This window comes from Podarcis vaucheri (assembly GCF_965113315.1).
Source record: "Podarcis vaucheri genome assembly, chromosome: 4".
Classification (NCBI taxonomy): domain Eukaryota; kingdom Metazoa; phylum Chordata; class Lepidosauria; order Squamata; family Lacertidae; genus Podarcis; species Podarcis vaucheri.
Genome location: NC_138762.1, coordinates 44,451,090 through 44,476,593, shown reverse-complemented (window position 1 = coordinate 44,476,593; position 25,504 = coordinate 44,451,090). Strand labels below are relative to the sequence as shown.

Sequence of the window (25,504 nt, the reverse complement as noted above, 5' to 3'; positions counted from 1 at the left end):
AAGAAGCAGTAACTTTAGCTGTAACCATTCTGTGTTAAACAGTAAACAATGTACAGTAAGGTTACATAGATTCCCCCCCCCCAATGAATCCAGGGACACTTTAATTAATTAATTACTACATGTTCAGAACAATGATGCTGCAACGATAGTGGTGGCAGAGGGGCGGCTGCCGCCTTGACCTCAACCGCCACATTTCCCCTTCCTCTGAGGCTTCTATCTCCTATCTCCATGAGCCTGGGCAGCCCCTGAGTTGTTCGTTCTTCAGTGGTGGTGGGGAAGCAGTGTGCAGTGGGTCAGGCATACAAGACAGAGCAGGAGGGCCGAGAGTGGCAGCAGCAGCAAGGCTCGGGCAGCGAGATGCCTCCCTTTCCATCGGAGCATCCCCAATCCCATTCCTACTTGCGTGCAAGCAGGAGGGGGCGGGGATCCCTCAGCTGGGAGGTGAAGCTTCACACTATCAGAGGGAAGGTGGAGGCAGCCCGGAAGTTGCATCTTAGAGCTCCTGCACCACCATCATATGGGGACTTCCAAGCAGCTCCTGAAGCCAGCCAGAGTTGACTGCTCTGGGTTGCTGAGACTGCCACTGCTGTGTTTCCTGGGGACATTAGATGAAATCCAGGGACATCCCGGGGATGGAATTTGGGGACTTATTCGCAAATCCAGGGACTGTCCCCAGGAAACGGGGGCGTCTGGTAACCCTAATGTACAGATCAACATATAGTATCTACACAAGCTAAGATCCTCAGCTGTTTATAATTAAAATAAATAATAAGTTACTCTGCCTTTTACTTTGAAATGGAGCCGGTGCTGTTTTGTACCACGCTGATCCACAGCTAGCTAATGGGATGTATAACTGACTTGATATTTAGATACATGGTGGCAGCAGTGAACAACTAAGTAAAAGATTTTAGCCTAAAATAAAGAAAGCAAAGCACTTGGATGTGTGAGAACACCCCCCTCCAAAATATGCAAGTAGTGTTCACCACAGTAGGCCACCCTTTAATGCTGAATATCTAACCACCTAACTTCTGCATTCTGCACCCATAGGAGTCATCATCACTCTCCAACACTATAAACAGTGGTATTAAAATAGGCCAAGCAGTCTTCATTCCTGCTTTGCCTATTTTCGAATGTTGGCATTACTAAATTGCACAAGGTGCTACTGCACTAGGCTGTATTAACCACACAGTATTTAAATAAAGCATCCCTAAAATTATTTATCATTAAGCTTGACAAACTTGTAAAAGTGGTAAGCATTACATGCCCGGCATTTATGCCCGTTTCTTTTCCTGGGGTGGGGGTGGGGGGAAGGATTGAGTCCAGTTTTCAAAGTATTGCTGTCTAAAACACCCGCTTCACTCTAAGAAAGTCTAGTGGCAGTCTTGGTGGTCCTTAATCATGGAATTGAAGGTGTTCTGGTGCAAACTGGTCTTCACTCTCTTCTCTCGCTGCCTTCTGTTGCAGAACCATACCCTCACTACTTCTTTCTCCAGATTGAGCCCTTCAGCCATCCTCATGATCTCCTGGGATGAGGGCTTGCTTTGTTCTGCAAAATGGCTCTCGAGAGCTTCTTTGGCTGCAATGCTAGAAAGGAGAACCATAACAATTTGATCATGTTCTTGGTATCTCAGGCTGCATGGAAACTATGGGCCAGTTCATGCAAGGTGTTTCACATACACAACAGGGAAAAAAGTATGACATCCACATGTCATTTGTAGCCTGGGCTGTGTGATGCAAACAGGAAGCATCATCCGTATTTATCCCTGTGCTTCCAATACTTGCAGAGAGAAAAAGAGCAGCACCAAATTCAAGAGAGCAAAGAGAAAAGCAAGGCTCAAATTGGTGCTTTAGAAATGGACAGTACATTGCCAAAGGTGTTTTAGTGAAAACTTTCCTTGGGAATATCTCTCGCATGTCCAGAGAGGCCTCGGCCACTCCCACCTTTGGAGGCCCCTAGCCATAATAAAAAAGAAAAATGACAACACTTGAGCAAAAAAAGGTAATCTGTACCAGTTAACACAAAATTATGTGTTTTACCAAATCACTTTTTAAATTGGCTTAAATTTGCAGTTCTAATCTGAGAGCGTAACGTTTAAAAACAAGTTGGAAACCTTGTTACGATTTTATATTGCCTCATTTTGGGGGGAAACTACAAACGAATGTTGAAATTGCCTCCAAGCTGCTTGTTGTGCTTTTCAGCCCAAACTGAAATATTGTGAAAATATTCAGATATATGGTATATTTCTTCCAAAACCAAGTGGAATAACAAAAAACAATTCCCTCCGTAGCGGAACAATTTTTAATTTTGACCACAAGGGGGCAGCATTATACTTTATGTTTGACATGAAAGGGGCTGAGCAGAGCAGGTAGGATTCTGATGCAAAACAGCCGGGATAGTACGTTCCCTTTTCAGGGTTTCTTTTTAGAGAAGTTGTACTTTGCAATGTATTTGTGTTGCAGAGGTTAAACAAGCAAGGAATGGGTGGGTGGGTGTGGGTGTATCAGTATCGGCAGGGTGGTGGAGTAAAACAAAACTTTGTGGTTTTTATCGATTCAAAATCGTAGAAGATTGAATTAGCACGGGTCTTTTAAAGGGACCATAAACTCAACTGTAAGTATATGGAAGAACAAAATAAAAAAAATCCGTTCAGTAGTACCTTAGAGACCAACTAAGTTTGTTATTGGTATGAGCTTTCATATGCATGCACACTTCTTCAGATAACATGCACACGAAAGGTCATACCAATAACAAACTTATGTGCTACTGGAAGGATTTTTTAAATTTTGTTTTGACTACGGCAGACCAACACGGCTACCTACCTGTAACTAGATGGAGGAAAATAGTGTGATGTTTTGGACCTCACCCCCCCCCAACCAAATATAAGGACTGTATATGTAATTAACAAGGCAATCCTATACATGTGTATTTGGAAGTGATGCAATAGGTCAGGGCATCTGGCTATTAACCAGAAGGTTGTTGGTTCGAGCCCACGCAGGGAAGGCTGTGGGCAGGATTCGGTTGCACTAGAAGACCCTCAGGGTCATTCAGTCATTATATTTCTATGCCACTTTCCACTTACGTGAGACACAAAGTGGCTTCCAACAATAAACAACATAACAGACCATCACAATTACAACATAAATCACATAGAATAATTAACAGATCGCCAGTAAAACAATTACAAATCATCAGCAAAGCAACCATCTTCTATAAAACACTTACGGTATTTACAAAACAACTAAAGGGGGAAAAGCTAAGCAGACTAATTCTACAAGCCACCAGGGGGGGGGGCTTTCCAACTCTACAATTCTAGGTTCTTAGCCTCCGACAAGTGTTTTATAGCAGGGAAGGGTCCCCTCTTTGTGCCTAAGGGCTGCATTGCAATAGTGGGCCAGGCCAGAGGCAATAGTGGGCCAATGAGGAAGACTCTTACCTTTCCACAGGAGGCTACATTCTAGCCACACAAGTCAGAGGTTTACACACCCCTCCATCATCCATCCAGATGAGTAAGATGGGCAAAAGCACCCATGGGTGGCATGGAGCAGGGCCATTGGGGGTTCATCCTAGGGGACATGTGGGGAAAGTCTTGAGGACTGACTAGAAAGACCAGGTAGGCTGGCTTTTGCCCCTGGACCCAAGGTCCCTAACCCCTGGTATGTAGGATGGCAGCCTTAGGAGGCTATTCCTACAGATGGGAATACTCAAGGGCTGACTGCCTGCGTTTCCCAAAGCTGTAAAGCCCAGTTCAGCATCCAGCCGCATTACCTTATGGTTGTTCTGCGTTTCCTTTTCCGCTCATTCACTCCAACTTTTTCATTGTATAAAGCTGCAGAACAGAACATGGTGAGAGAAAGCGACTTCCAATGATAACATGCACAGTATCAAAAGCTATTGCGACCTGCAGTTCCTGTGAACTAAACACTCACATTTCAGTGATTTCAAAATAGGACCCACACCTAAGACCCAGGGGGCGCTTTGTCACCTGGTTCATTGGCACCTGGGACAGAGCTAGTGGGAACAATCCTGCTTCCTCCCTTGACTAAATGTGCTAAAGGGGTTGCTGGAGCAGGCCTGTGCTTTCTGAAAATTGTTCTCTGCTCCGCATCAGTTTCAATGCACACAAGCAAGGAAATCTCCTTTAAGAAGAGCTGTGGAATTTTGGGTTATACCTCCTACTTGTTCTGCTTCCTCCAGCCACTTGGTTAGGATGGATTTTAGTTTGCAAGCATTCTTGAAGCTCAGCTGCAAGTTTTCAAACCGGCAAATAGTTGTTTGGCTGAACTCAGAGCCATGCACAGCAGCCAAAGCCTCTCCAACATTAGTTTGGGTATAACCTGCCAAAAGAAAATAATCCTACAAACTCAGGGAAGGATGCTGGCATAGGAACACTTTATCTATCTATGTATTTATCAGTCTACCCACCCACCTATATATATATATATGCATACACTGATGATTTTGAAGCTCTTCTGGAATTTTTCTTTCATCTAATAAAACAAATCTGATTTTGATTTCACACCAATCAGACACAGAAGAGGTTTTCCAGTGGGGAAGCCATTAATCTGTGGCTGCAAAAATAACAAAGAATCCTGTGTCACCTTGAAGACTGCATTTGCTAATTAGCTAGCCAATGCCAAGCTGTCCAAATTATCAACTTTGCATGAATGGCCACTGGTAATGCCATAATTCGCACTCCCTGTACCTCTCTGCATTTCTTTTTCTTCTGACCTCAGTGAGATCGGTAGAGAGGATGATTCTGCATCTATGGATAATGCTTAATGCATCTACAGCCACTTTATGCACCACATGCCACAAAAGTTATGCCAAAGTAAATTTCTTTGTTTTTAAGCTGTCACAAGACTCCCTGTTGCTTGTACAAAATCAAATGTTTTAATTTTAGCACAGAAGCAGACAAACTAAAAAAGGAGCCTGGGACTTATCCTTGCACTATACAAGGCTTGTGCTATACATTTCCTACTACTCAGAAAAGACATTCACATTTAGATTTCCTACCAAGATCATTTATATCACCAAGATCAGTGCACCATTTTTGAAGAATGTGGGAGGCTTGAAAAGTTCCAGTATTGGGTAAAAACCCAGTTCATTTGCAGTAGTACTTAGACATGGACCTTTCACACTGCCCTTTCTACTCTGCTGCTGAAAGTTGACCATTTTATCATTATCAGTACGCCACAATCCATGCATTTGTCACTTTAGCATAAACAAAAGATTTTTTTAAAAAATCTCCTAACATCTTTAGTTAAATGAGTCACATACCCAGCTTAATTCTTCTCAGCTTGAACTCGTTGGCAAACTTTTCTAGTTCCCTGATTTCAGGAGAATCCATGTCTATTGGTTCTTCGATTGACTTGTTCTTCTTGCGGAATTCCTGCTTAAAATCAGTGACCGAGTCATCTCCAAGGATGGAAGGGTGCATGGAAGGAAAGCTGTGGCCCAGAGCACATGAACTGGCGCTCAGCGCATGGTCAGGGAATTTATAAAGGCAAGGGGTGAGGCTACCTGTTGGAGAACAAAAACAAATGCTATAATTTCCTAGCTCACATCATTTAACAGCAGTGCAATCTTAGGCAGACTTTTACTTAGAAGTAAGCCTCACCAAGATCAATGGGACACACTCCCAGGTAAGTGGCATGGGATTGAAGTCTTAATAGCTTATTCTCGTTTCATATTACCCAGGTCTTATGTCCACTGGTCTTATTGATTGTTCTGTAAACTGTTCTGTGGCCCTCTGTGGTGAAAAGTGGCCTATAAATATTGGAAATGAATAAACAAATAGACTGTGCTGGCTTCCCAGTTTGCTTCCAAGCCCACTAAAGGTGCTAAAACCCTAAAAAGCTGAGGGCCAGGCTATCTGAAACACTATCTCTTCCCATATGAACCTTCCCACAGGCTAAGTAGTCCTTTTGTATCTCCCACCAGAAAAATAGATTTGCTTAGTGAATAGACAAGAAGGGGCCTTTTCTGGGGCAGCTCCTGAGTTTGCAGAATTCCCTCCCGATGAAGATGACTAGCTCCAACCACAAGGTCCCTTTTAGTCATCCTTATTCTGTATGACTTTTCATCGTTTCTAAATAGCTGTACTTGAGGGACAATTACAACCGATTCCACACAAAAAACACTTAGGTCCCTGTGGAGATGGCAGTACTGAATCGGTGGCGCATGCCCTTCTGGCTTGCACTCTTTATAAAGACTTGAGGAATGAGATTATCACCCCTTTTATTGTCCATTACGGGTCGCCCAACCACTGCCAGAGTGTCCTTTCTCTTGGCAGATCAAGATGAGCAGGTGACAGCACAGGTTGCAAGGTTTTTAGCTGGGGCAAACAGAATAAGTTCCACTATTTGACTATTGATTATAAACCCTAAAATGCATTTTGTATAATTGTCTGTTTATTTTCATTCTTTGTATATCATATTGTTGTTTTATTGCTATGGACGATGGCTGAAACAAATATTCATTCATTCATTCATTCACTCCCAATGTAGATGACTAGCTCCAACCACAAGGTCCCTTTTAGTCATCCCTATTCTGTATGGCTTTTCATCATTTTTAAATGGCAATTAAGATTTAAACCCTGCTCCTTTTGATTTTGAACTACTGCTGTTACAGGAATGCCTCTCGGGCACTGAAGCCTTTTATGTAATAAGGTTAATCAGTTAGGGAAAACAAAACAAAATGAAACAGGACAGACTTGCCTTGCAATGTGCCAACACCATTCACAATGTTGGGATGGGGCATACTGCAGGTCTGCAAAATGCGGCTTTGAGAGAGGCTGGCTGCCAGCATATCTGGACCTGCAGGCTTGATACCTGGGTAAAAAGGGGGAGGGGGATGTTGAGAGTGCAGTAATACCATTTCAGCTGAGACAAACTGAATTAGTTACAGATGTATCCCGCCCCGGCCCCCGCTTTTTGGGCCCACTGGTTTTAAGAGAACATTTCTTACCTGCCATCACGCCGTAGGCAGCTTGCTGGTTTCCATAATGGCAGGAAGGGATGGAATAATGCAGACCTGATAGAACATTTCCCAGTGTCGGCATGGAGACGCATAGAGAGGAAGATTTAGGGGTTGGGGTTAACAAAACAGAGGAGACCAGTAAGAACATGCACAAGGACCCGAAGATCATCCTTTCAACCCAACCAAAGTATACTATGTCATTGACCCAGAATAGATTCCAATGTATAGTTAGCAGAGTAAAACCTTAAACACGTTGCAGGATTACCCCCCAAAATAGACCAGAGGCAATTAACATTTCATCCAGCCGAGCTTTACTGCTACTGAAGGCAAATGAGCATAATGGTCACAAATCCAATATATTCAGGATTGGCACTGTCCATAAGAAATCCAGCCGCAGCAGACTTAACTTTAACTTATAATAACTTATAATAAGTCTAAAACCTTAACACTAAGCATGCCATGTACAGAACACCACACCAGAAGGAAAAGAGATAGAAAGAGAAAGTGAAACCCAGGCTCCTTCTGGCCCTACTTTTATAGTCAGCATGACCTTGACTAAAGTTAAGAGAACCAGTTTAAGCCAGCTATACTCAGCTTCTCTGAAGGAATACAGTGGTGCCTCGCAAGACGAAAAGAATCTGTTCTGTGATTCTCTTCGTCTAGCGGTTTTTTCGTCTTGCGAAGCAAGCCCATTGACGGATTAGCGGATTAGCGCTATTAGCGCTATTAGAGGCTTTTAGCAGCTTATCAGCTTATCGGATCAGCTGATAAGCGGCTTAGCGGCTTAGAAAAAGGGGGGGAGGGGAAAAACCCGCAGGAACTCGCAAGACATTTTCGTCTTGCGAAGCAAGCCCATAGGAGATTCGTTTTGCGAAGCACCTCCAAAACGGAAAACTCTTTCGACTAGCGAGTTTTCCGTCTTGCGAGGCATTCGTCTTGCGGGGCACCACTGTAACTCAAAATATCAGGAACTCCTGCTTGTTTCTTCCACACAAAGAAGCTTCCAGAACCCTCTTGAATTAATTAGAATAGGAAAGATCTCTCCACATCAGATCAATACTTTCTGCACCAAGAAATGCAAACTGGGACCAGTGTACTAGAATTGCCTTGACCCACATGTGCTCATTTGACCTCTTCAGTTGAAGAATTAGCACCACTACGGGTGCCACACAAGACCTGTTTAGTGTGGTAGCATCTACACATTGGAACTTCCTGCCAGTTGAGATGAAGCAGGTGCCTTCACTGTTCTATGTTTGGTGCCTGCTAAACAAATTCCTGTTTAGACAAGCCTACCCAGACACTAACAAAGTGGAGGTAATTTTACTCAGCTTTAGTATTTTACCTTCTATTTATATGCTTTTAATGGTTGTAATTTTTTCCCTTTATTTTATTGTTTTATCTTTTTGTAAACTGCTCTGAGCGTTGTTCTTTATTTATTTTTTACAATCAAGTTGTGTACAAATGTTATGAAATAAACAGGCAAATAAATAATATATTATATTCACATTTTGGATCTGTCTTGAGTCTATACTCTACCTTTTGGAGAGCATCTTAAGAAAGTGTGTAAATTTGAGCTGTACATTCAGGGAAAGCAACTGCATGCACCCAGCTTTCAACGCACCTCAGATTTACCATGCAGGACAAAGTTGTTGAAAGCAGGTGGAGCAGAAGTCCCGTAAATGTAGGCCATCATGTGCTAGTTATAGTGATTACTGAAAAGCTTGACACATAAAATATAAATTATGCTTATGAGATTTTATTTTATGGTGTACATTTTACAGAATAAACCTTTTTTGAAAAATAGCCACATCTGATGTGGGCAGATGATAAAGGAATCAAAGGAACATTTGACTACTTCTTGAAATATGAATGGCTTCTTCATTAGTCAAATATACCCATTGTTCTTTGGTTTGATTCCATTTTACACAGAAGGAACTCCCCTGCCGCAAATCAGTGCATCCAGTTTTACTTCAAAACAGAGCTGTTTGTTAAAGATCACACATGCAAGTTTCAATATAGTTCTGTGCTAATCACAGGCCAATCCTTATCTGGCAGGCTGGTCAAAAGTCCACAGTATGAACTATTCACAATTTTTTTTTAAAAAAAGCATGTGTGTCTATGTGTGTGGCAGCGGGGTTATGCACTGCAAATAAATGTGACAAGCCATTTTTGATTTTCATTCTTTCAGCCACAGTTCTTGTTTTAAGGCACTGAAATAGAAATGAATTATATCCCTGGAAGGATTCTATTTCACATTAAATTAAAACAGCAGCGCAGCGTTCTGCTTCTTTCTTCATTTCTTTTGAATCCACAAATTGGTTTTCTCCCATGTAACAGAAAAAAAAGTTTTAACTTAATGATCTTTGAAATAGTTGGATACAGTATAATATACTTTCAGGGTCATCTGCTTTAATACACATCTTGATGCTTCTCTGAAATTAAAAACGGAGAGCTCTTGAAGTAACAGAAAACCTAAGGAACTGAAAAGAGCCTGGCTTAAATTGCCTGCAGGGGAGAGGAGAGCATAGCAGTTTCTGAGCACAATGACTTTCATGCATCACTGATATAACTCATTTGGGAGAAACCAGATGTGGAGCGATGAAGGAACACCACACAAAAGCCTCTGTCAATGGGACATGGATCTCTACCTTAAAAATCATATTTCCCTGCCTTCCCAAGGAGCATCTATTATTCTAAACCAGCACAAGGCATCCCCTGCCTCCTTCTGAGTGGTCTGTCTTATTGTTGTTGATGTGGCATGGCCAGTCACTGGGACCATAGTGCAGCATTTAGTTGTGAGTCCACAACCTACCAGAAAATTATTTGGAGGGGGTGTGGTAGTGTTAGTGGGGAGACATTGGTGAAGTCGAGGTTGCCAAGGTAGCCCTCAAACCTAATTCTGGCGCTTCTTGAAACAATTCTTATTTTGAAAAAATTATTCTGAAACTGTGAACTCTCTGGCAGGTTATATAAAACCTTGCAAGTGTTTGAAAGTATGACTTGAGACAAATGCAGATGTGGCAGAAAGTTCAGACTCCATGGCCCACTTTTCCAGTTTAGACTGACCTTGGATACGGCTGTGTTTCCAATCCCAGTTCAAAGTGCCAAATACTGCCTTTAAAGATTTAGGACCAAGGTGTTTTAAGGATCATCGTGCGATCATACCCAATTTCTGAGATCTTTGAGGCCATTTCCAGCTGGGTTCAGACACGCTGGTGGTAGGAAAATGGGACGGAGTATCTATGGTTGCAGCCCAGACTATGGAATTCCCTCTAGGAGACTTGCTGGCTCCTTCCTTATCAAACTTTTATTGGTTGGTGAAAACTCTTTTTGATGTACCTTCAATATAGATTAATTCCCACTCCCTGTGCCCCTTCCTGGGTTTGAGGTAGCAGCTTTTTCATTTTGAAAAATGATTTTATTTAAGATTGAAATGTCATTTCACACCACTTGGAATAAATTGATGCTTTTGATCAACTCTAAGGGCCCTTCCAAGCATCTTTTTTATTGTGCTCTCATGATTATTTGGTATCAGGTAGGTTATACACACAATCCCACTTTCAATACTGTTTGTGTCCGCAAAGGTTTTGGAGGCAGACAAACTCTTCTGTTCCCAAACAGTGCATGTTCCTGCTAAAACCCTTCAATTTTTTATACCACAAACATTCCAAGTTATTTTTTGTTTTTCACTCCAGATAGCTTTTATAGCACTCTTGTTCAAGATGTGTAGCTCCAGATGACAATAATGCAGTAACATTGGGGAAGCATTGCAGAACATCTAATAAAGCAGAAGGATGTGTGGATGCTCCAATATAAACCACCACAAATTCAGTATAAATGAGTCAATTACATGTTGCAGAATATACCACCACCTAGAGCAGCAGCAACAACAAAAATAAAATGTCATATGGAAGAGTCCAAATGAAATGAAATTTAATTGTTAATAATGTCATACTTAGACATGCAACTGAAAATAGGATTTATTAGCTTGGTTAGTATTTTTATCACCTTAGATTTTTAGTGCTGGCATATGTGCAAACTGGCTGGTTTTATTTTCCACTTCATAAAATGCATCTTCCCATTCTTTAGTATGAGTTTTTAAGGAGTAGGAAATAAGACATTTTAGATTGTAAATGGTTTTAGGAATTGTGATACGCTTTTACCATTTTGGATTTATGTTTCATCTTGTTTTTAAATGGTTTTAAATTTTGTACGTTGTGTGAATTGATTTTATCCACACGTTTGTACACCACCCTGGAATCGTCTGTTGAAACATTTAGGAAACACTTTAAAGAAATACGACATCAGATAAGTAAATAAGACACCAGCCTTTTGATGGTGCATTATGATGTTCCAGCTTCGCCATTGTGAAGATTTTACTGGAAAGCTAATGTGGCAATTAAAAAAACAACGACTACACCATACGCAATTAAACCTGGCACGCTGGTAGTTTTAGTTTGAATCATTTGCTCAGAGAACTTGATCTCTTTAAAAACTTTTCCCTTCAAGGGCTTGCGTAGCATATGAAAGATGCCAAGGCATGGCACATTGAGAAGAGCAACACTGATAGAATAAAAAAAGTACCTGTTGAGACCACATTGGTGGCATGATTGGAGACGGGTAAGCACTCTGCAGCACTGTGATGCATTATCAGTGGCAGAGAAGGTGACGAGTCTGAATTCAAAGGGATGAAGGTGTCAGCTGAAGGAAAGGCTTGACAACTCATTCCCACAAGCAAACAGAAAAGGAAGACCGAAGAGATGCCTTGCCTTGCTTTTCTCCCAAGTCTACCCTATGCAGTTCCCAGCAGTCCGGATTCGATTGCTACCACTTTCCCTTGCATATATACATAACATGGGTTATGGTGCACAGGGAAGTCGTGTGCAGGTATTTATACTGTCAGGAAATCCCTTTATCCATTTTAATGTGTTTTGCCTGGCCAAGTTGCCTGATCACTTAGGAACCTCCTTCCTCCCCACCCAAATGCAACAGACACCCAATTAATGAGGGGAAACCAGAGACCCAATTTTTCCCCAGGTTCTTTTAAAGCAGGCTTTTGTGAAGGAACAATATTGGATAAGGCTGCAGGAGGGAGTCTTTTTACCCCAATTTCTGCTCATATGATAGTTGCGGAAAACTCCTCAGTGTTATCCAACCGTATGAACACCTGCCCCAAAAGCCAAAAAACAAACACTCAAATCACGCAGAGATCCCCACTGCACAAAGCAAAAAGTTGAAAAACCAAAATCTTACCAAACCCCCCCCCCCAAATCCAAAAGTTATACATGTAAATTAAAACCAAATACTATAGAAATGAGATTTGGTTCTTAATTTTTGGATTATATGAAGAGATCCGTAAATAGATGTTATTCCATGAAGAAGGCTTCAAATGTACTACTCTGGGAATAGGAAGTACTAAGTGTTTATTGAGACTAGTCAGACTTGGACAATACATGAAAGATGTGTTCTTTTAAGGTCCTATGGGAATAATAGCATCAACAGTTCTCTGGAACAAACATAGATATTTAAAGTTGCATTTTACAATCTTTTGATTTTAAATGTTGCTGTTTTAAAAAAGTTTCAGAGACTCACATTCAAAAGGCATTGTAATAAACATAGCTTCTGATAAGACCAAATGTAAGATACAAGATCAGATAAACATTCACCCTACTTTGAAGTCATTAATACATTTTTTTTAAAAAGATATTTATTAAAAGTTTTTAAGATATAACAAGAAAAAGGAAAAATAAACATACAAAATAAAAAACACTTAAAAACACACATTGATTTTCAATAACATATCTTCCATACACTTATTTCCTCGGACCTCCTCATACCTCCCTTCTTTGTATTCCAGTTCGATTTGTTAGTTCAGCAAATCCTTACCATTAAACTTTTACCCATTTGTAAAAAAAATTCATATCTCTTAAAGCATTACAGCTGGAAACCGCTTAGTTTCTATCCAACATCCTTCTAACATTCATTAATTTTACAATGTTTCTGTAAGTAGTCTTTGAATTTCTTCCAGTCTGAAGTCATTAATACATTTAAGGCATACATATCATCCTAAAAAAGCAGTGTTATGTATCCACCAGTCAGCAGTGGATGCTGAGATACATGATTGATCAAAAATACTAATTGTAGCAGGACAAACATGAATAAGTTTCCATCTACAATATAAGCCCAAAGTGGGTACAGTCTGCTGTCCAGGCTTTTGGAAGACATGATACAGTGGTGCCTCGCAAGACGAAATTAATTCGTTCCGCGAGTTTTGTCGTCTTGCGATTTTTTTCGTCTTGCGAAGCACGGTGTCGGGAAAGTTTTGGAAAAGCTTCAAAAATCACCAAAGTCTTTAAAAACCTCAAAAAAGGCTACCACACCGCGTTCTATGAGTTGCTCCTCGAAGTCAAGTCGCAACTGTATTAACGGTGTTAAGAAAAAGGAAACAAACTTGCAAGACGTTTCCATCTTGCGAAGCAAGCCCATAGGGGAAATCGTCTTGCGAAGCAGCTCAAAAAACAAAAAACCCTTTCGTCTAGCGAGTTTTTTGTCTTGCGAGGCATTCGTCTTGCGTACTACCTGGAGAAGCATAAGGCACAAGAGTAGTCATTGCCACCAATTGGAAGAACTTTGTTTGAGAGAAGATAGGGCTTTTCCACAAGCAGAAAACCTCGCATGTTACCTGAGTTTTTGAGCTAACCATTTCTGCTGCATCCTGTATTGAATTCAAAGCAACACTTTAAAAGTGTCATTCATATCGACTGATAACTCACAGATATTGTCATTGCAATTATACAGTTCTGGTTCCACATTTGATGGGTCCCTCCCAATTTCCTAGCATGTTCCATGGATAAAAATTAACGTTAATATGAAAGAATTACATCAGTCTGGTTATATGAAATAGACAAAGCTAGGGTTGCAAATGGGGCATATGTGTGGGAGGGAGGGAAATTATTACTATTGTGGGAGCCCAGAGCTGTGAAGGGGATAACTCAAGGCGGCTGTCATGTGGGCAAGAATCACACCCCACTGAGGAGAAGATTGAATGCAAATCGTGTTCTGGGCCCAGAAGATTCTGTTGGTTGTTGTTGTTTAGTCGTTTAGTCATGTCCGACTCTTCGTGACCCCATGGACCAGAGCATGCCAGGCACTCCTATCTTCCACTGCCTCCTGCAGTGTGGTCAAACTCAAGTTGGTAGCTTCAAGAACACTGCCCAACCATCTCGTCCCCTATCGTCCCCTTCTCCTTGTGCCCTCAGTCTTTCCCAACAACAGGGTCTTTTCCAGGGAGTCTTCTCTTCTCATGTGGTGGCCAAAGTATTGGAGCCTCAGCTTCAGGATCTGTCCTTCCAGTGAGCACTCAGGGCTGATTTCCTACAGAATGGATAGGTTTGATCTTCTTGCAGTCCATGGGACTCTCAAGAGTCTCCTCCAGCACCATAATTCAAAAGCATCAATTCTTCAGCAATCAGCCTTCTTTATGGTCCAGCTCTCATTTCCATACATCCCTACTGGGGAAACCATAGCTTTAACTATACAGACCTTTGTCGGCAAGGTGATGTCTCTGCTTTTTAAGATACTGTCTAGGTTTGTCATTACTTTTCTCCCAAGGAGCAGGCGTCTTTTAATTTCGTGACTGCTGTCACCATCTGCAGTGATCATGGAGCCCAAGAAAGTAAAATCTCTCACTGCCTCCATTTCTTCCCCCTTCTATTTGCCAGGAGGTGATGGGCCCAGTGGCCATGATCTTCGTTTTTTTGATGTTGAGCTTCAGACCATATTTTGCATTATCTTCTTTCACCCTCATTAAGAGGTTCTTTAATTCCTTCTCACTTTCTGCCATAAAATTTGTGTCATCTGAGGTTATTGATATTTCTTCTGGCAATCTTAATTCCGGCTTGGGATTCATCTAGTCCAGCCTTTTGCATGATGATTTCTGCATATAAGTTAAATAAGCAGGGAGACAATATACAGTCCTGGGCAAAGCAATAGCAAATCAGTTATCACAATGAACCACCTGAATCCTTGCAAAATATAAAGCATGCGTTAAGACTCCCTAGTTTGTTATACCTATTAAGAAAACCATAATTAACAGTTTGCATGACTGGACAAATGGAACGACTCCTTTGACAGTCTGTATCATAGATGGGCACATACAGTGTAGCAAAGACACCTGATAAAGAGAAAGGATTAAGAGATTTCAGCGGAAGACACTTTCCCATGCACTGATCACTTTTTAAAATATATAGAAGGCGCATTAGCTCCTGTTGCCAAGCTCTGGTTCATTGGGTTTGGACTAAGACCAGGCATAATTGCATTATGGCTGACAATAGTCTTAAAGCCCAACCGATGGGGGAAATGGGCCTACTTGATAAAGGATAAAAAATTAAGATAATTTGTTTTCCTGGGGCACCTGTCCTCACACTAGATTGCTGAAAAACAACCTCTGCCTGTGTATCACAGATTGCTTATATGATTTGGTATAGGGTGCTCCCACGGTTCTCAATGCACAGCTAAAATAAGGGGCGTAAGGGAAAAATATTAGTTTCCCCAAATTCTGTGTGTTTGGACACAGTGCATACCCAAAAGTTTTTGAGCACAAAATGTTTTTAATCAGTAAAATATAAAAGACTCTAACAGTGTTTTTCATATTTGAATTTGTATGAACCATCGCTCCCCACTTCCAAACTTATTTGATCTTACATACTCCTTAGAATGCTAACAGCATGCTTAGATCTAGCGTCTGCTATAACATTGTTTGGTGGCAATGTTGCTGATTATGAAAAAGGGGGTGCTTTGGTTCACTTGAAATGAAACTCCTCTGGTATTGGTTGGAAGTTTAATAAACACTTGCTTTGTCTTGTTGACAGGTCAAGATTCTGGTCTTAAACCTGAGGTCAGCAACATGGTGCCCTTGTTATCATGGAGTGTTTGACTTCCCATGATACCCACAAACCCTGAGCTGCCTCACCCTCAGTGTGCCCTGGTGGGTGAAGGTGGTACATAAAGCCAAAGGAGGAAATTAGAAAAGCCACGCTCTCTCGCACTCCCTGTTTCAATTCCATTTCCTTGTAAAGCTCTGACAGAAAGTAGGGGAACTGAAAAGGTAGGAGGGAAAACCACCAGAATATCACAGGTCATCACTTGGCCCACAGTTATGTTCTCTGATTTGTTGGTGATTTTGTTGTCATTCTAAGGAAAATTCATGAAGATCCATGTATTAATTTTACTGTGCAGTCTACCAATGTAAACTTTCATTTGATTTGAGGGGCTAGGGGACCCCACCTAAAATCATAAAACTAAAGCAGATCCATTTTAATTCTATTGGATCTGGCTCTTACCCAGAGACATGGAAAAGCAAACAACAGAAACTAGAGGTGGGGTCCAAAGCACTCTTTCAAAATTTCCTATGAGGAAAGGGTGAAGAAGTTAAGTAAGAAGCAACATGAAAGGCATTTTAAAACATTTGAAGGGCTGTCACATAAACAATGGTCAAATTTATATCCTGTCATTCTGAGGTTAGGTCCAGTATGTCCAAAATACAAGAAAAATAATTTAGACTAAAAATGAGGAAGAACTTCCTAATGATATAGGTGGTCTGATGGACTGGAACAGATTGCCTCAGAAGATGTTAGGTGAGAAAGTGGCTGGCCCACTTAGGGATGCAGTGGGCTTCCTGCACTGACAAGGTTTGGACTAGAAGCCCTTTGAGGTCATTTCCATCTCTATGATTCTAGGAACTCAAACAAGAGAAAATCATGACATATTATCAGGTTTAAATAAAGTTTGGGAAACGAGCTCATCTTTTATTTATTTATTTAAAGGAAAATTGACCATAATGAGTGAAGGATCAAAGTGCTTCCAGATGTGTTCGCACGCACACAAACAAACGTATAACAGTGAATAGTGAGATACTGCTTTCTCTTTCCAACAGCAGTATAAAGAAAAGGTCGTGATGGCTTTGGAAAGAAAATCAAAAGGAGATTATCACATGAGCATCCTTTAAATCCTATTTTTCATCTATATTCATACATGAACTTTGGTTCCAGATTGTAATAATGAATATTAGGGTACAAGGGAGAAAACATCATCTGTTCAGCATGGCTAGTCGTTTAGAGTTTCATTACAAAGCAAAACAACTTGCAAGCAAAGTGATTTCATCAGCATATTCAAGCCACAAACCAGCTTCTCCTGAAGGTCATTCAAACACTTTTTTAAAAAGAGAAAGTTATGCTTTTGATCCAGCAATGGAAACTGTTTTCAGCTCCCCACTCCACAATTCTATAAGAGTAATGCAATTCATTTCTAAAAATAAAAATAAAGGAAGACAGCTGCAACTTTATGATCAATAATTCTTCAAGTGAAGGCCATTCTTTTTTTGTTAAAAAAAAATCTCAATTAGAATTATTTTTGTGCCGTATTCTGCTCCAAGTACAAAGTATTTCAGTGAGGCCTGGATCTTGTGGTGCTCTGTGTAAGGACACCATCTTATCCTGGCCACCCACCTCCCAGCTGCCAAAGACTAAGCCAATCTTAGTAGACCTAAGACCAACAATCTATGCTACATGCCACATAGGACCTATTTAATGTCTTTCTTTAAGTGATTCTCTCTAGTGCAACCAGAAACAAAAGACAGTAGGTTTCCTGAAATGTTAAACCTTTTGTGGAACAAAGGAAGTTTGTAGAAAAATGTTTTGCTTGCTATGCAGGGACCATCTGTTGAAGTCATCTTCTACGGTCTGCCATTGGTTGACTAGAAGTACTCATTCGCATGAAACACATCTTACAACTCTTGGAGCCTTTTTGCTTTCAGAATAACACAAAATAAAAAGGTGATCTCTGCTGTGATTCTACAGGTTGAAGAGCAATGGCTTCAGATTGACAGAGAACAGATTTGCACTGCGATCCTTAAGATGTGCTACTTTAAGGGATTCCAAAAATGTAGCTGAATGTGTTGCGGGATCAGATTTAGAAGATGTTTTCTTGATTCCCTTTAACTTTGAAAAGAGTGTGTAAGAATGGCCTTAATCCTGCTGAGTTTCGGAGATCTTTGGGATGCTTTAAATTGCTTTATGTTTATAAAATTGGTCTGGCCTTTTGGATTTAATGTATTTTGAAGATTGTCTTGTAAGCCAACTTGCGAGAGCTATGCCTTAGAAGCCAGTCTCAAAATATTTTAAACATATAATAATACACTAGTGTGGTGTAGTGGTGGACTAGGATTTGTGGGACCACAGTTCAAATGCCTTCAGTCATGAAACTCACAGGATGACCTTGGGCCAATCACACTTTCTTAGCCTAACCTACCACACAGGATGGTTGTGAAGAGAAGAGTTAGGTGTGTCAGCTTGAGCTCCTCAGAGGAAGCTGGGATTAAATGAATAAATAAATAACTGAGAAGACACTCCACTCTGCTAGGATTTGTACAGAAATATATTAAAATAAAACCTTACCTAAAAGGCACACACACACACATTGTGGGATTGATAGAACTGAGAATACAAGACAACAGAGACTTAAAAAAACTGGGAACTATTTGTGTTGTATCTACAGAAACAATGTAAAGAAATGGACTCACTAGCACGGTTTGCATAAACACTTACAATTAACAAAACAAATACAGAAATTATAAAGATGATGTTAAAATGATAAGAGTATAACAATGTTTAATATAAAGAACCTAAGCTTAAGATACAATAAAGCAAGCAAGAAAAGTTAATATGCAAAAAAACCAGAAGAAGAAGTTGAGGGAAGTCAAGGGAGGGGGAAATTTGGGAATTGTATTTTTTTGTTATTTGATATGTTGTTACTAGGATAAAAACGTAAAACTCAATAAAATTATTGCGTGGACAGGCGGAGTCCCCAGATCCCGAGCGGTCCCCCCCCCCGTCATGTGGAATAACGACTCAAGACAACGTGCTATGGAATTAAATTGGCCACAACTTTATTAAATTTCAAATGTGGGTAGACCTTGGCTCAGGCATTGGGCGTTCTCCCTCCCCAGTCCCCAGCCGGGGACCTAGGGAGCATCAGGGTTATCCAGTGTGGGGGGGGATGGGCCAGCTCTGGAGAACATATGTTCAAGCAGAGATAGCCGCCCCCGTTACGCCGCCGCCGCAAGGGAGAGCAATGACGACCTTTTGGCGTACGGTCAAAGCCTCCCTTCAGAAACCCCTTTAACGGCGAACCCTGGTATCGCCGCCGCAAAGAGGAAGATGGGCTAAAGGATTCTGCCCAAGGCCTGATACCGCCAAAGTTGTGACGTTTTTGCTATGGGAAAGGCGAAACCTGCCAATGCAGGGAAATTCCTTTCCGGCCCTTTAACAGCGACCTTAACGTAGCAGCGCCCGCATACCTGTGAAGAAAAGTTAACCTGCAAAACCTATGAAGAAAAGTTAACCTGCAAAAGAAGACATTAACTGAGGGTGGGTAGGGTGGGAGAAGCTCTGGAGCCAAGTGAGGATTCCCAGGTAAGATCCTCCCTCTATTGTGTGGACAGGTAATCCCTCCCCCTACCTGGCCTGGTCTCCTTGGCAACGCTTCCCCCAGGTGGGATTGGACAACTGACTCAGGTAGGCGGAGACCTCCAGGTATCCCACCTGAGGGAAGGCAAAGCCAAGCCTATGCTGATGGGGCCGCTCCAGATCTAAGGCTGCTCGCGTCAACGCAAAGGGCACCCCCCGTTTTAAGCAGGGAGCGGTCATTATTAAAAAAGGAGAATACAAGCAGAGTGAAAAGTGCACTATCTCCAGGAATTGGATGAATTTTGAGGACCTTCCCCCCAGTTTGTATAATAAAATATATTTTCTAAGTTCATTAGGTTATGAGGTAGTAAACCAAGAAATAGAGACGGTGAGAGGGAAGGAACACAAATTGACAAGGAAGAAAACCAAGCTTGTTCCAAGATCTCTGGATATAATTCTTCAAAATTTATCACTGTGGCTGTTACTGAATAAAGTTTATTCTCAGCAGGAAACCAAACTGGGAGATACATTACCTTCCATTTATCTTCCTAATGAGATCTAGAACTCCCGCTGTGACACGGTTGTAAAAAGTGGCAAGCTACTGGACGCGATCAGCTTTAAGACTATTCCTGCTTTCAGAAAAGAAGCAAACTGACTGCATAATGTCACATGATCCTAATTACTACAGAGTTTTCACAAAAGTGCATGCTTCTCAACATGTTTTTCAACAAACGATCACAAAGTGCATTAAATCATTCATTTTCATAGCTCCCCTGGAAATCAGATATTAGATTCACTCACATAATTGCTAATTCAAAATTATTATGTTTTGTCAGACTCTGTATCTATTAGCACTTTGATGAAGCTAAGGATGCCTGCATGTATCTACACAGGTATATGTGGATATTCTACATTTACTGAACTAAATTTAAAGAAGCTTGAGTGGAACTCAGTTTTTGAAATGAGAATTCCCTGCATCCTCTCCCATTTTGCTGCCTATGTGCTGTCCCCAAAGAAAGCCATTCCTGCATGTCAGGCGGCTGCTAGAACAGTGTGGGATAGTCTGCAGCAGAAGAGAATTTGTTGAACTTGGAGAATGGGTCTTCTGCAAACAGAAGTGACCTGCATTCGTACAGGACTCCCTGGATCCCTTTGTCTGCGCACCATCTTGCATGTAAGAAAGGAAGGACAGAACTATGAACATTTATAATTCATCCACAGAGAATAATAGAAAAGACCCACAACGCTAGGATTTTGGGAGTTGAAAACTTCCTGTTCCAATTCCAGAACATTGCTGTTCTTCATGCATTAGTCACAACACTTCATATTTGGCAGTAACCGAGTTCAGTGACAATGAATTGGACTCTTAAAATAAAAATAAAAATGGTTGCATGGTCCTTCAGATTTGTCTAAAATGTCTTGGAGTGGGAATAAGGAATCTGGCAAATATTTGACATCCCCTCCCCGCATTGGAGTACATCCTTCCCACACACAATTCCAAGCCTTTAAAAAATCTTACATCTCTCTGAAGAAGCTAAGACATGCCCATGTATACATCCTTGCATTATGACCAGTTCTCCAGAAACTAGATATGCAATGGATTTCCAAGAACACTGCTATCTTTTTTTTTAAAAAAATATGACCAGCCTCATGTTGTTATCAAAAGCTATTTTTGTTGTGTTATACAACCCTCAGACAGACCATTCAATCAAGCAAAACACTTCTATTTCATGAATTAAGTCCCTACTGTGTGACTCTAATAAATTACTGGTGAATGTTTTATAAGTTAGTTAAGACCAGTGAGCCTTGCATTTGCTAGAAATACCATGAAGATATCTTACTAAGAAATGTATGCTTTCAGTAATGCTCCTTATACCCATGACAAAAACAGTACCTGAATGGAAGAGATCTCCAAAGCCAGCCCTTAATCTGGTTCTTAATCCGGCAATCAACGGTCTCCTTTTCACATCCACTAAACATCAACATTTTCCCTTTCTTCCCAAAATGACTGACAACAGCACACCCTTTGTACATGGGGCACTGCACATTCTGGTCCCAAGTGTACAGCTCCATGCATTTCATGTCTTTGGAGTGGTTAGCAAACTTTATATAGAGAATAAATAAATTTATAAAATGAATATTTCATATTAGAAAGGAGAACTGTTTGATATTACTTAGTAGAGTGTCCACCTGTCAGAGATTTGTTCAGCTTTAAATAATCATTCCCAAATGATTGTCTTTAAGGCTGCAATCCTATACACACTTACTTCAGAGTAAATCTCATTGAGCTCAGTAGGATTTACTTCCAAGCAGCTATGCATAAAATGGCACTGTAAGAGACATGTTCACCACCTATTTTCACTTTGAGGGTGGGAAATGCTCTTAATTGTTTAGATAACTTGGAAAAAAAAGGTTTGTTAGATAATGTTGCTGAAGGGTTTATGTTCTTCACGTTTCTTAGAATCTCAGTCTAGCCAAACACTTTTAATCCCCATTGTCTTCATTAAGTGAAGCATATGCTGACATAAACATCAAACACTCTCCTTATATTGAACCTTTGATTTTAGAAACATTAAATTCTATTCCCCTCCAGCCCAGATAATAAAATTTATTTGAATTCACAATTTCCCCCCCTGATACTGGTTCTCTACCTTTAGCCTAACAAGCTAAAATTCTAACAACAAACTGCAGTGACAGGGGAAAGAGTGACATGTAAAGTCACACCTGTTGAATTTCTGCCCACCTGTTAAAGGCACAGGAGCCTACAGGAAAATAATTTGGACATCTTAATTTCATTATTTAAAAGGTTGTACACTAGATTTCCAAGTAGCTGAATAGCAACCTCTCCATTGACGCTGAACTAGTCAAGTGTGTTGGCAATGTCTTAAGACTCCAGCAGGACATGGGAGAATGTGGTGCTAACAACCAATGAAGGTCTATCAGCCTTATGTGTTGAGCATGCTGCTTTATGGAAATGAGTCATGGGCAAGCTTCAGTCACCATGAGCAATGCCTCAATGCCTTCCACATGCAATGCATCATGACAATTTTGGGCATCACGTGGCAGGACAGAGCCTCAAACAAAGATGTGCTCTCCCAAACTCAAGTCCTCAGCATGTTCACTGTCCTGTCTCAGCGATGTCTATGCAGGCTTGGCCAAGTCCACAGAATGGAAGATGACAGGATGTCCAAAATGTGCTCTACGGGGAGCTCTGTGTTACAAAGATGTCTTCAAATGTGACATGAAGGTTGGCAACATCAACCCCGCCATGTGGGAATCCCTTGCAGACAACCATAGTGCCTGGAGACAGGCAGTCAGATCATGTATCCATAGCATTCACCAGAGGAGGAATGACTGCTGGAAGGAGCTCATAAAGAAGAAATGCTATGATACACCTGCGTCCACACAATCAGATGCTGTCATCTGCCCCAGCTGCAACAAGACATGTCTCTTCCATGTTGGTTTCTACAGCCACAGCAGGTGCTGTATCTCTCAAGTGGTTTGCCTTCACCCCTGAAGTCATACCCTTCCATTGTCTTCTGAGACAGACTGATGCCAGCCTCAGTAAGAATGGCTTGGCAAGAATGTCAAATTCTGAAAAACAAAACAAAATGAATTTATTTTAAAAGTGTTAAGAGGTAAATCAGTGAGTTACTATTCTGAGCTATAATGAAATGTATTATATACATATCACTCTTGCACACACTCTGTAGAGAATTCTTGAATAATGAGCCTTCATGATATGAGAAGATAAAAGACAAAAAGAAATCTAATTTATCTCTCAATTATTTTTTCTTCCAGTTGTTGACCAATAAAAGTGCAATAAAAATGGCTCTGATGAGATCTGCCTGTGGTTTACAGAAGTGGTTGGCAGCATTCCTTGTGAGCCTGATATATTTTATGACATTTTGAGTTCTTTTGCACTTCACAGATAGACATAAAAATGAATTGTACGCTGCAGAAAGAAACCAAATAAGCAAAGTGAGATTATGGATAGATAGACATATGTGAGCGCACTACATTTCTGCCAGTTTCACAGCCACAATTTTGTTTCATCAAGCAATTTATGCTGCCTTTGACTTTCAAGATCTGGATTCCTCTCCACAGAGAAAGATGTGATTTCTTTTTGCAAGTCCTACTGGCCATCCAGAAGCACATATCAAACTAGACTTTCAAGTTCAGTTCAAATTTTACATTGTAGATAGATTTGAAGATGCTTTCATCAAAAAACACAAAGGTTTAACAAGAGAGGCATGTCTCTAAACACAAGGTGACACATGGCGGTTATGAAGGAGGAGAGTGCTTGGTCTATGGCAGTGCTTTTCAAATTATGTGATTTGGTGCACTGGGAATTTATTCCCCATAATGTGCTAGGGATCAGCACCATATTTGGTCACCGAAGTATCCCACCCAACTTGGGCTGTGGATGGGTGGACCAGCACTAGAGCTAGAGCCAATGGTTGGGTGATCCACATCAATGCACCTGCTTACGATATGTCACCACACCTGAGACTACACTTCATACTTTAATGGTTGCCTGACATATGCCTCTGTCCTGAGAACAGATTTAAGAACATAAGGTGAGCCTGGTGGATCAGGCCAATGGCCCATCTAATCCAGTATCCTGTTTTCACAGTGACCAACCAGATTCCTGCAGGATCTGAACTCTCCTCACATGTCGTTTGCAGCAACTGGTATTCAAAAGCATTACATGGAGACAGAGGAGGAGTAGTAGTAGTAGTAGTAGCCTTCTCTGTGAATTAGTCTAATATCTTTGAAAGTCATCAAAGTTTGTGGCTATCACGGCCTTTTGTGGGAGCTGTGATGAGCTGGGTGAATAAGTCTCCCCCCCCTTTATGTGTCCTGAATCTTCCAACATTCAGCTTCACTAGATATCCACAAGTTATAGTGTTTGAAAGTCAGGGTATGAATTTCCACATCAAAAGAAATGAAATTCCACTTGCCCCTCTCAGTCCACTGTCCTCAGTCCACTGACCCCGAAAGGCCTTCAGGAATGAACACCTGATGTGCAGAGACCATTGCAGGGAACAGATGACCTAGTCCTGCAGAAAAATGAAGAGAAAGCAATCAGAACATTGCAACATTTGGTCATTCACTGCTGTGTCATTCTTTCCCCAGCTTGTGTCATTGTGATAGGGTATCTCCCCAGCACAAATTTTGAGTCACTTATCCTTGCCCTACTTCTTGACCAAGCACAGCATCTTTCAGATTAGTACGACACAGCATGTGCTTTTGACAGGTCTTTGAAACATTGTTTTGGAAACAGATGTCAGGCAAAAAGGACTTTATCTCATTTACAGGCTAGGTCAGGTTGAAGAAAGAATGAGCAGAACAAGTTCACGCCTTCGTGCTGTTCTGTGAACTGTTACACACACAGACTAGGAGTGGAAGACTTTGCACTGCTTAGTATGTAGAACTTCATCACAGCATGCAAAGGTATCTCAAGCCTGTACGCCTGCTCATAGTTCCTCACAGGAAAGCAATTCCTAATGGCTAAAGTGCCAAACCGCTGCCCACTGCAAGGCAAAGCCTGCTGTGCATAGAGACTTGAGAATTTAAAATGGCCATACCAGCCAGCTCTTTCCACTGGGAATCTGAATGCTGCCCACAGGGCTTCCTTGGCAGCACAGAACTGCATGCACTCCCACCCCCAAATTAAGGCTTGCTTTGTGCATATGGAAGGGGCCTCAGGTATAAACAGTTAAAAATATTGAATATTTGTTAGGTATTGGGATAAGCTCAGTTGCTGATAAAACCAAGATGGTAGGTTCAATCCCCATATAGGATGGCTGCATATTCCTGCATTATAGGGGGGCTGGACTAGATGATCCTTAGGGTCCCTTCCAACTCTACAATTCTATGATAAGAATTTTAAAAAATGTCTGCCAGAATAGTCAGCCCAAGTTCTGTCTTTTCTCAGTGCCAAGTTTAATTAGAATCCACACATCCACAAATACAGGTTTTCTATGTGTTCCAATGCAACTTCATGTATTGATGGATGTGTGCGTATGTGTATGTTTATTGTGGGGTAAGGACATCA

The 25,504-nt window shown here is 41.1% G+C and overlaps 1 protein-coding gene and 1 long non-coding RNA gene across 3 annotated transcripts; both read right to left on the bottom strand.

Annotated features, from left to right (window-relative positions):
- Window positions 1-1,357: 1,357 nt before the first annotated feature.
- Window positions 1,358-11,705, bottom strand: POU1F1 (POU class 1 homeobox 1; the record flags this gene model as incomplete). 2 transcript variants are annotated; one of them, XM_082220210.1, is made up of 7 exons in its annotated part: window positions 1,358-1,584; window positions 3,767-3,827; window positions 4,171-4,335; window positions 5,279-5,517; window positions 6,714-6,831; window positions 6,968-7,117; window positions 11,564-11,705. In XM_082220210.1, 7 exons carry the CDS (start codon window positions 11,703-11,705, stop codon window positions 1,371-1,373), a joined length of 1,089 nt encoding a protein of 362 aa, XP_082076336.1. In that variant the 3' UTR covers window positions 1,358-1,370. The 2 variants fall into 2 exon arrangements, with proteins under 2 accessions (XP_082076336.1, XP_082076335.1); XM_082220209.1 differs by having other exon boundaries at window positions 6,968-7,033.
- A 10,734-nt stretch (window positions 11,706-22,439) lies between these two features.
- Window positions 22,440-25,111, bottom strand: LOC309531404. The gene is made up of 2 exons (XR_014219300.1): window positions 24,404-25,111; window positions 22,440-23,037 (listed from the first exon to the last, which is right to left on the bottom strand). It is a non-coding gene; the product is annotated as an uncharacterized lncRNA (long non-coding RNA).
- Between the last annotated feature and the right edge of the window lie 393 nt (window positions 25,112-25,504).